The sequence below is a fragment of the Tachypleus tridentatus genome, chromosome 8, assembly GCF_004210375.1.
Source record: "Tachypleus tridentatus isolate NWPU-2018 chromosome 8, ASM421037v1, whole genome shotgun sequence".
NCBI lineage: Eukaryota > Metazoa > Arthropoda > Merostomata > Xiphosura > Limulidae > Tachypleus > Tachypleus tridentatus.
In genome coordinates, this window is record NC_134832.1 from 79,836,974 (window position 1) to 79,849,302 (window position 12,329).

The 12,329-nt window shown below is 36.3% G+C and overlaps 1 protein-coding gene across 1 annotated transcript; it reads left to right on the forward strand.

The window, feature by feature from the left end:
- The first annotated feature begins 4,847 nt into the window (after positions 1–4,847).
- LOC143222764 (retinol dehydrogenase 7-like) lies at positions 4,848–11,992 on the forward strand. The gene is made up of 3 exons (XM_076449717.1): positions 4,848–5,454; positions 7,844–7,996; positions 8,908–11,992. Exons 1-3 carry the CDS (start codon positions 5,106–5,108, stop codon positions 9,411–9,413), a joined length of 1,008 nt encoding a protein of 335 aa, XP_076305832.1. The 5' UTR covers positions 4,848–5,105; the 3' UTR covers positions 9,414–11,992.
- The last annotated feature ends 337 nt before the right edge of the window (positions 11,993–12,329 follow it).

Here is a 12,329-nt window from a genome sequence, read left to right on the forward strand (position 1 = left end):
AAGAGATGTTGGAGGCTAAAATCTTCCAAAAGATTACCTCATAATTCAAGTTGTAGTGCAGCACATATGGGATTTATGTCACAGAAGCACAAAATTAGCACTAAATGTATGCTATAGCTTCAGATTATTTTCGGGGGGGGATGACAAAGTCAAAATCAAGGAATGAATGACCGGTCTTCAAAGTTTGCTATTACAGTCAAGAGAATAAGCAAGCTTCCAGTCAGATTTAATGAGTTTAATCCATACTGCAAAGGTTCAGCTATGTATAGTTGATAATAGTAAATTTTGGTTAACCCCCACTACACTGTCTCATGGGATGTTTGCTCGACTGCATCAGTCTCCATGATAACCCGCTGCTGGTATTACCAGCAGGTGGTAACAGGTTTGCTTTTATCATATTGTGTCTGGGTACAGGATTGTTGGTAAGTCCGCATCGGACTCTTTGATGGCTTGGCTGACAAATGCCATGTCCAATATTCAAGAAGCCGCGATGCTAGTGACAGTTGCCAATATTTAGCTATAGGATAAGTATCTGTAGCTTTTACGTAAAGCTGCTGGCACACCTGGTGAGTTTTATTAGAGCTTAAAATTAAGTTTAGTTAGTGTGAAGTGAATAAAACATTACAAATTCTTATACATATACTGAATTAATAATGAAATAATTATATTTCTCATTTTCAGGGGGGGGGCAACTTCCCTTTTGCACAGGTCCTACGGATGCCCATATCTTTGAGATGTTTAAATCCATTTATAAGATACAAAAGCCGCCATGGCCAAGCGTGTTAAGGCGTTCGACTCGTAATTCGAATGTCGCGGGTTCGAATCCCGGTCGCACCAAACAAACTCGCCCTTTCAGCTGTGAGGGCGTCATAATGTGACGGTCAATCCCACTAATCGTTGGTAAAAGAGTAGCCCAAGAGTTGGCGGTGGGTGGTGATGACTAGCTGCCTTCCTTCTAGTCTTACACTGCTAAATTAGGGATGACTAGCGTAGATAGCCCTCGAGTAGCTTTGCGCGAAATTCAAAACAAAAAACAACATACAAGAAGATTTCTATTGGTTTATTATCGGTTTTGACGTGTTAATTTTTGTTGCTTTTTCTGTTCGCTAAATTTATATTTGATATTATATTTATTTAATTTAGAAGGCTAATATCAACATATTGATCATCACTCAGAACTGTCATTTGCCTCTATATCTTACACTTCCTCATTTCGCTCATTGAAAACAGCCAGGAACATATGGTTAGTTTGTTCATCCTCAGTTTCTGGATCTAAAAGAGATAAGCAGTTCTCCCATTCTTCTAGTTTCTTCCTCTGATCCTTGATCAAGTAAACTCGTTAGATATTCATCAGTAACATGCTGACGCAATTGTTGATACCATAGGTATGCCCATTCTCCACACTGAAATATCTTTTCAATCACTTTTTTATCACAGTATCTTGTTTGTCATATGGCGGTTTTCTGAGCTGTTGACTTGCACATCCTAGTGCATCAAATAAAGCAAATCTTAATGTCTTTACACATTCTTGTAAGCATTGTTGAATATGTGCTTCAAGGGGAGGACCATACTTTGCATCTTTAGGAAGCAGGATTTCTTGCCCAAATATTAACAAGTTCGGTGAACAACCTGTTTATTTCCATTCAATTACTTTGTACACCATCTTGACATATTAATAGCGATCATCTCAATCACTTCATTTAAAATTAACAAATGTGGCAAGCACATGCTTTATAATCTAAATTATCCCTTCTGCCAAACCATATGAGATTATGTGATAAAATGAAGTATGTGTATTCCCTACATCTGACATTTTACATAATTCAGCAAAAAGTTAGTTGAAGTCAATTTACTCAAACAGGTAAATATCTTCAGATACTCCAAACCACGCTATCCCATGTCTGCCAAAATATTAGCTGCAGGCGAAATTGGCGTATTAGCCTATAAATAATTATCTGCTCACTCTGTAAAGGAGAACCTCTAATTCTATGTCAGAGTTTTCTTTCTTTTGGTTGACTTTTCTATAAGTAGTACACATCGTACAGTGTTGACACCAATATTGAATGTCTTAGCTCAAACATGGCCAGTGGAATCACAGGTGAATGTTAGCATAAGTTTGTGTAATACTTTAAGTCCTCCAGTCTTTGTATTGGTTGTCCAGAAATAAATGTCGTTTTTGAATTGCGAAGTTTGGAATAGTATAAACCAATGTTGTAAAACATGCTTTAATCAAAATAAGCACCATTTGCTTCAACACACTTTTGACCAACGTGTAATGGTGTTGTTTATGCCCCTGCCATAGAAATTAGAGTTTCTATGGTCAATGAACTACAATAAAAGCTTCTTCTGCAGCTGCCTGATTTTGAAAGCTTTTGTTTTTCAAACAGTTGTCAAAGTGCTTGAAAAAAATGGAAATTGCAGGGTAAGGGTCTGGGGAATTATATGGATGAGGCAGAACCTCGATTCGCAATTCGTTCAATTTTTGGAGCATCATCCTTTACTCGTAAGACGAGCATTGTAATGAAAAAGAATAGAACCCCTTCGATTGACCAGAGCTAGTTGTTTCTCGATCAACTTTCGATGCATTTTGGCCAATTCTTAACAGTATTTATCCACTGTGATTGTTTCTCCTGGATTCAAAACGTTGTAGTGAATGATGCCGGCCACAGTCTACCATACAGTCACCATGACTTGCGATCCAGCCATTGTGCAGATTGTTGACAGTTATCGTACAGAATCCACTTTTCATCGCATGTCACAGTCCATTCAAGAAACGCATCAATTCGATTCTGCAATAGCAGCAGCATAGAACAAGTCTCATAACGCCAATTTTGTTGATCTTCAGTTATCTCACGCGAAAGTCACTTATCCAACTTTTTCGTCTTTTCAATCGCACTCAGGTAGTTGGCAATGTTTGTTCGCTTGTGCCTAGCTTTTCTGTAAGCTCACTTATTGTTGTTTGAGGGTCTGTCTCAACTGCTTCCCTTAATTTGCTTTTAGCTATTTTTGAAGTCATAGAGGAAAATCAGAAGAAAGTTCTTCTTGTCCATGCTGCTTTAGGGGTTGTGAAACTTACTCTAAGTAGAGATGAAACAGCAGATAATTAAGACACCTTGTAAGCGACAAACGTTGGATTAAACCAACCAACCAACGATATGTTACTCAATATTCAGCTTCTAAATGTCATCGTGAGAATTCTGACATCTATTTCTGGATAACCTAATATCATGTTAGTCTTTGGGTATCTCTCGCCTTATATCACTGAAACCTACTAGCTGTAATATAGATTAAGAACCACTGTTTGATAATTTACAGCAATAGTACAGCACACCTTCCTGCAAACAAATTTATCATAAAAGTGCCATAGCTTACGGAAATCCGTGCTACACCTTAGTCTGAGTTGGGGCCTGGCATGGCCTAGCGCGTTAAGGCGTGCAATTCGTAATCTGAGGGTCGCGGGTTCGCGCCCGAGTCGCTCCAAACATGCTCGCCCTCCCAGCCGTGGGGGCGTTATAATGTAACAGTCCATCCCACTTTTCGTTGGTAAAAGAGTAGCCCAAGAGTTGGCGGTGGGTGGTGATGACTAGCTGCCTTCCCTCTAGTCTTACACTGCAAAATTAGGGACGGCTAGCACAGATAACCCTCGAGTAGCTTTGTGCGAATTCAAAAACAAACAAACAAACTAGTCTGAGTTGACTGAGTTTCACCTTGCAGCACATCAAGAACTATCCAAGGTAAATTTGTGTCCTTCAGTCGTTCTTTTCAGAACTCGTGAAGGGTTATTTTGGCATCTATCCACTAGTGACATAATTTGCTAAATGGATTAATGTCAAAGTGGTAGCTTTGCGCGAAATTCAAAAACAAACAAACATAATTCTTCCAGAAAAGGTTTTTAGTGCCATCTCGTAATTATATATTGTACTACAACAGAGAATAATAAAGAAACTTCGGATTATTTGAACGATTACATGAATAAGTAAAACAGCCACATATCAATGTATAATTTTTTTTAAATCTTATTAAAAGCTTAGAAAAAATAGCATGAGCTTTAAACAACTCAGTTGTTTTTAATGTTAAAGTCTGGTTTGTATGCAACACAATGAGCTATCTGCGTTATTCCTCCACCGATGATATCGAACACCGAATAACAAAGTTATAAGGCTTAAAGGTTTAACGTTGAGACACGGGTAGAAGTCTAATGTCACCTTATTGTAAATGGGGTATATTTTTACTCGAATTATTTAAGATCACTCAATTATCTTCTATTTGAAAAATATTTGCCATTGTAAATTTTCAAAACTTTTTTTTTAAATAAACATTATTGTTTGAAATGTATAATAAAATTGTGGAACTAGAATTCAAAAATAAATCTTTAAAAATATCAATTCACAAAAGACTAACCTCATACAAACAATAAATGCAGTTTCTTCTCAGTTTCATCTGTCTTTCTGGTGAATTGGTGAAGTATATTGTAAGTGCATTATATATTATTTGACTCTAATACCTCTTGTTGCTGAACAACGAGTTTACCACGGTCCATACGTCTTTTGCTAGTAAAGAAAAAATATATTATTTACTTTTATGTTACGTTACGTATGAACCTGCAAACTCATATATTTTGCTCGTGATAAATTTGTTGTATCCTTCTTTTATTTCGCGCTTCAAATGGTCCTTTACGAATATTGTTGTATTTTAGCAACTTTTTTGCCTTAGACAATAAATACGTGTATTGGTACACCGTTGTACAGCGGTTGAGATCTTGATTTAAAACTGGTACCATGGTTTACGCTACCTCTCTTGTAGAGAAGTCAGGGCATCATGGGTCACATACTCAAGGTCAGGGTGACAGCAGGAGACAGGTTTTAACAACAAATTGACATAGCTACGATCTCGCGCAGACTGCTTCAGCGTGAACAGTCTATACTTCGTCAAAATGTCTTACAGTGTGTAAATTCATAGAAAACATTTTTCGTCAGAGTAAATAATAAGTAACAGATTGAAAAGTAACGTGTATAATATCCTGCGTGTAATATAATTATATACATTTCGTTCAGCTGATTAGTGTTCAACGTTTGGTGTCGGTAGTTTCATTTTTCTATGCCGCCATGATATCTGCACTGATGAATTTACCTGTTTGTAATTATATAATTGCTCTTGCAATTGGGCTGATACTACTCTGGAAATTTCTTAATTCCAGAAAGACGTTCATGCCCTCTGCTGGTAAAGCTGTGTTAATTAGTGGATGTGACAGTGGAATAGGTAGATATCTTGCTCGTCGCCTCCACGCTGAAGGCTTTGTGGTGTTTGCTGGTTGTCTACACCCTGATGGGGAGGGAGCAAAAGCCCTAAAAAGACTTTCATCACCTCAACTGTTAGTTCTTCCTCTGGATATAACTTGTGACATCAGTGTTAGTGAAGCCATCCAGTTTGTTCGAGATAATTCCCCAGAAGCCGGTATGTTTGATATTAAGAAACTAAATTTAATTTACTATTCATTCCTGTTGGATATAACTACAGATAAAATTAATTTATCTTTCTCTTGATATATGCAAATGATTAGTTAATTAGAAATGATTTTCACCACTGATTGCTTTTATGTTTCTCTTTAAATTGGATTTTGAGTAAGTTATAATTGTATATACAAAAATACTTTGAATAAGGAATGGTAAAAAGAACAGCAAAAACATTCACCTCAATAAAGTTGTACATGAAGACCAATTGTGAGGTCAGGATAGACAATGATTTCCTCAGGCAGATTAGAGAAATCTAACAAATAATCACCAGCTTTACATATTTGCTGTTTCTGCTGAAAGTTACAATATAATTCAACACACCTTCATAATAATTTGCTGTACTTTCCCAAATTATATATCAAATAAAATGACTACAGTTATATCTAACATTATACTTTGAGTTTCGAAATGTACCCCAGTGAGAGCTGATAACACTAAGAATAGGTGTTCAATACATGCAATGAGTACAGCGCAAAAGACAAGAAATCGCAAATTTTGGAATACAAAGCACTTAAACTTGATGGCTGGACCGGTCGACTTGCAACTTGTAGGTCGCAAGATCGAAACATGTTACCGAATATGCTCGCCCTTTCAACCAGTAGAGTATTATAAAGTTACGGCCAATCCCACTATTCTCTGGTAAAAGAGTAGCCCAAGTGTTGGCGGTGGATGGTGTTGACTACCTTTCTCCCCTCTACTTTATCACTCCTAAATTAGGAACTGCTTGCGCAGAAAACTCTGTAGTGTCTTTGCGCGAAATTCAACCAAAGAAATAAAAACATTTTTAATATATTTTATTACAATGCTCTTAAAAAACAAAGTGCACTATTATAAATATTTTATTTGCAAAATTATCATTCAACTAGTTTTCATAAAGCTTTTCTTTGCAATTTAATTTTTAAGGAAAAGTTAAACTGAATTTTCAACTATAAGAAAAACTTAATGCTAATCAATAGTATTTTTTAATTTGGCATACCTTACGTTCAAATAATGATGTGAAACACGTTTGATCCAGCTAATACATTATTAAAACTAGTGCAGTCTCTGGAAGGAAAAAAAGGTAGCTTAGTATTAAAATAAACTGAGTGAAAATAGAACAATTATCGCAAAGTCGTAAGCTAATAGTCAGGCCCGGCATGGCCAGGTGATTAAGGCACTCGACTCATAATCTGAAGGTCGCGGGTTCGAATCTCCGTCACTCCAAACATGCTCCCCCTTTCAATTGTGGGGCGTTATAATGTGACTGTCAATCCCACTATTCGTTGGTAAAAGAGTAGACCAAGAGTTGGCGGTGGGTGGTGATGAATAGCTGCCTTTCCTCTAGTATTAGACTGTTAAATTAGGGACGGCTAGCGCAGATAGCCCTCGTGTAGGTTTACGCGAAATTCAAAACAAACCAAGCTAATAATCCACCATTCAAGTTAAAAATGGTTTTAACTAAATCTGTATTCTTTTTCTTATATACAAAATACATACCAAATATCATAAATTACGTATTCTGAAACTTCCGAAAAACATAACTGATACTATTTAATATCACGAGGAGCTTTACAGTGATTTATTTTTCTTTTAGCAATTAAAACCACGACATTTCAGCCTATAGGAGCGTAACATCTTCAGCCAATGTAAGATTAAAAACAGTTAGAAATTTAATGCAGTGTTGTTAATCATACATTGCATCAAGATGTGACGCTCCTATAAGCTGAAATGTCGTGGTTTTAATTGCTAAAAGAAAAGTAAATCACTGTAAAGCTCCTCGTGATATTAAATAGTATCAGTTATGTTTTTCTGTAGATTCAGAATACGAAATTTATGATATTTGGTATGTATTTTGTATATTAAAAAAAAGCATACATTTATTTAAAACAATTTTTAACTCGATGCTGGTTTTTCGGTGGGTCGGCAGACTAGTTTGTGGACTTGCAGAACCAAAATTTGCGGTACAAATCCTCGCTGTAGACAGCACCCAGACACCCCACTGTAAAAGTTTGCGTTAAAAATAAATAAACAAACCTAGGGCTTTAAATGCCACAATTTTAGTTCCACAAAGATAACATTTCTACAATAACTGTTCTCTGTTTCATTGCAACACTGATGTTAAGTTCAATCACCCAATGGAATCCCCATATCCTTATAGATGATTGATCCTATGTCAATATGTGTATTTATATTAGCTTGATAATATACTTGCAAAATTTCTATTATTAATGAATTAATTTAGAATTGTAATTCTTAACTTGCTTCAGTTAATTTTTTTTTAAACTGGTCCACTAAAGTGAAGCACCAATTTTTGTTTTGTTCTTTTTCAAAATAGTTTTGTGATATTCCAGGTTTATGGGCTCTTATCAATAATGCAGGAGTTTGTGTCTATGGAGAATTTGAATGGCAAACTTGGGACCAATGTAAAGCCCAAATGGAGATTAATTTAATAGGCACCATTCGACTCACTAAACTTTGTCTTCCATTAATCCGACGGTGTAGCGGTGAGTTACTAGTTACATGTACGTAAACATTTTGTATTCAGCTTATAAACAGTACACAAAAATAAGTCACGGTTGAAAAGTCTGGGTACTTTTGTATATATCTAAATATTTATCACTATCCGGATATTACTTTATATGGGTGGAAACAAATTGGTTAACGTGTTGTAAGTTACCTACTTTTCCTCTACTAAAATAATGTCACATTCACCTTGTGTACTCATTGAAAAACATTTTCCTAAGATTCAGGGACCTAATGATTAGGACACTCAACTCACAATCTGTGGGTTTGAATTCCCGCCACTGAAAATGATCGCCCTTTTATAGTTGGAGGCATTATAGTATTTCGATCAATCCCACTGTTCGTTGGTGAAAGAGTAGCCCAATAGTTGGAAGTGGGTGGCGTTGACTAGCTGTCTTCCCCTTAGTCTGTTACTGCTAAATTAGGGGCGGGTAGCGCAGATAGCCCTCGTGTAGCTTTGCGCGAAATTCAAAAACAAACAAGGTGTTCTTTATTGGGATAACTTTCTCTGTCTGAAATCAGGAGGAAAAGGTCAAAAGCACCTGATCCTCCAAGGTTCTTAAAGCCCAAATTTCGACAATAGACAGACAGCTCCTTACTCAACCATGGTTTCCTTACTTAATCCAGTTACAGTTGTTACTTCTCGTCCCTCTCCCATTATTCCCTAACTTCCTTCGATTTAAAAAGCAGTGTGACGTGGACGAGTATTGAAAGTTTGGTAACTTTTGTATTTCATCTCCTGTATCCTTCTATTTTCAAGTACTTTTACGTCTAAGCAAAACATTCTAAACGATAAAGAACTTGCGATAAATCGCTGTGATTGTATGCATTTCAGCAGTCTAATTATTATTTTACTGAAACACATATGTTTCTCATGTACTTATTAAAATAGGAAGAATTGTGAACATAACCAGTGTCAATGGCTCTTGTGCTTTCCCCGGATTGTCTACGTATAGTGCTACAAAGTTTGGATTGGAAGGGTTTTCAGACTCTCTGAGGCTGGAGATGGCCAAATTCAATGTCAATGTTGTAGTCATCCAACCAGGAGACTTAGCTAGACTCACCAATATCATGCAGAATCATAGAATACACGCGGACAGGATGTGGTCACAAATGAACACAGAACAGAAAAACCTATATGGCGACTACTTTTACAGGTATCACCAGTTCATCTCTGAAAACTACGGAATGACATCTCCGCCCAACTTTGAATCCTCAACTTTATCCACCGATGTGCTTGAAGCCTTAAGCATATTGAAACCGCAACCTCGTTATGTTAGCGCACCTTGGCAGTTCCGCTATTTTTACAAAATTCTTCAATTTCTACCAACACGCTGGAGTGACAAACTGTTGGGGCTTCTATTTGCAAGAGTTTTTAAGTTCAAGCTACAGTTTTAACTAAGTTATGCAATAACTTTCTAGACTACTGTGTTGTGAAACCTTTCTCAAAAGCTCAAAATATTATAAATTCTAACATACAGTGATTGAAAATTTTGAAAGTTAGTAGTTAATTAATAACCACAATTTTTTGCCACAAGATATTAACAAAGCGTCTTTATACTGTAGTTTGTACGGACTATTTTAAATTATATGCAACTCTACATTAATAAATAATATAATATCAATCGAATTTCTATGTAAAGGCTTAAACAATGATTCTTAAATATGAACATCATTTAGGACTGAAGTTTTGCTTTAGCAGGTATATTCTCCAACTTTATCCTAATACCTTCTTGAACGTCCAGAACTCGCAATACAAGAAAAAAGTGTTTAAGTTAATCTTTCAGTTCGTATGATACATATCTTAATATCCAAACTGCTTTAGATTCAGTTTTAATTTACTGAAGTTATGTGAAAGAAAAAGGTTAACCTGAGAAGCTCAGTTTAGTGATTTGGATGATAAATCTCAGCAGTGACAGCAGTTTCAGTATCCATTTTATATTAACAAAAATAGCAATACAATATACACTACGAAATATTTTGAGTTTCAAACTTATAAGTAAAACATATAACATTAAAGTTATCAAATTATCGAGAAAAGAGGATGGTAAACTCATATAACACATAATTATAAAGACCCGGCATGGCCAGGTGGTTAATGCACTCGCCTCGTAATCTGAGGGTCGCGGGCTTAAATCCCCGTCGCACCAAACATGCTCGTCCTTTCCCACTATTCGTTGGTAAAAGAGTAGCCCAAGAGTTGGTGGTGGGTGGCAGAGGCGTAGATTTTTTACACCTGATGGGGGAGATGATTTTTGCAACCACTTATGTGGACTATTCAATTTGCAAATTGGTAATATCTGATTACGTAAACCTGAAAGCTGTAAACATGCAGTCACAGAGTAATCTTGTTGACACGATACTTGCATGTATACTTAGACCTATCGCTTAGATCGAAAAGCTCAGAAGCACGCCTATATTAAAGATGTATATTTCGGCTACTGAAAAAGCCTACATCTAGGCCTAATTATGTAATTCGATTGGTAAGAACACGAGAATCACAAGAACAAACACACAATTTGTAGGCCTGTGATGCAATAAAACAATTCAACAGACCAAACTGTAGGGGGGTATGATTGTATGCACCATATCCCCACCTAAAATGAAGGAGGGAATGTATACTCCATTCCCCCAGGATCTACAACCCTGGTGAGTGGTGATGACTAGCTGTCTTTCCTCTAGTTTTACACTGCTAAATTAGAAACGGCTATCTGCGCTAGCCGTCGTGTAGCTTTGCACGAAATAAAAAAATAGAAATAAACATAATTTTGACGTTGACTTTTAGATTGTAACCACTTTCTGTTCCTTTGTTAATACAACCGATTTACTTACAGTTCTCAACGCAAGTACAATTATCTAGGCAGAGTTATACCAAAACGATTCTGGATCCTTTTCACGTCATTACTGTTCATGTGACCACGTCCATTTATAGTGTATCTGACGGCTATGCATGGGACAGTAACCCTGATGCGTACTTGTCCATCGCAAAAAGAACTCTTGTAAGACTTTAATGTACAAAACACACGAATCCACCCAAAAAGCTTTACATAATCCAACTACGCTACGAAGATAATCGTTTCCTTGCACCTGTTTGAACAATTCAATCACACAAAGATACACAGGCACTATATCTGGCGACTACTCAAAAATGTCATTGTAAAAACAGCATGAATAGTGATTTCATTCTCCAGTTCCTTGCATTTGTTAATTGTTGAATGGATATGTTGTGAAACCAATTTGTGCCTACCTGACCTGTGTCACTTTCTAGATAGAAATCATTCTTGATCATTTTCCGTATAGTTGCCTGGAACACATAAACGAATGTTGCTGCTGACTTTTGTGTTCATGTATTCTAACCCTTTATGAGATCCACCACTTTGCTTTCCATAATTGGGAAATGACTTGTTGCAGATTTGTTTCTGAATGGACCTGGTTCCCCAAGTTGGCTCATATTCCTTTATCTTCTAATGCCATCAAATACAGGGGATATACCCGCTTTGCAAATTCTAAACAGATCCTTATGATCTGAGTGTGTGAACATTTTGAGTTAGAAAGTGATCAGTTTTCGGAAGCATCACACTACCCACGCAACACCAAACAGTTGCAAAATGTAGTTCTGATATGTAGCATTCCACTGCGAGTATATACCGACTGTGGTTATCATGTGACTTTCCGTTTGCATATTCACAACAGTGTTAGTATAACGTAGTTAATCTTGTGTATGCCCCCAATGTTTGCGGACTTACAACGCTAGAATCTAGGTTTCGGTGGTCAGAGCATAGAGAGCCCATTGTGTAACTTTTTGCTTAATTACAAACAACAACGTCCTCTGTATGTGTATAAATAATATATACATATAGGAATAAATAATCTCATTTGATTAAAGAAAGTCATTCTTTGGACATACATTAGAGCAGTTTCAAATCTTTACTGTTATACATGCTCTTCATTGTAAAATTTATAAATGTGATTAAAATAATAAAACTCATTCTGAAATCCTGCCTGAATTTGTTGTAATATTACATTTTATCAAATTAAGAAATACTCTTCAAAACTATAATTGCAACTTATCAACTGGTGATACATTTCCCAAGCTTCACGAAATATACTGCAATATCTCGTAGTTATAGTTCGTAGTCAGAGGGTGTTCGATCGAATCCTCACCAATTAAGAAAGATCAGCCAACTGTGTTGCTTACTTAGGCTAAAGAATCTGAATAAGTCTCACCATTAACCATGGCTACTTATATTAAAGAATTTACTTAGTTAATACTGGTAATGCCATGGAGTTCATGTTTTAGTGAAATAATTGAAA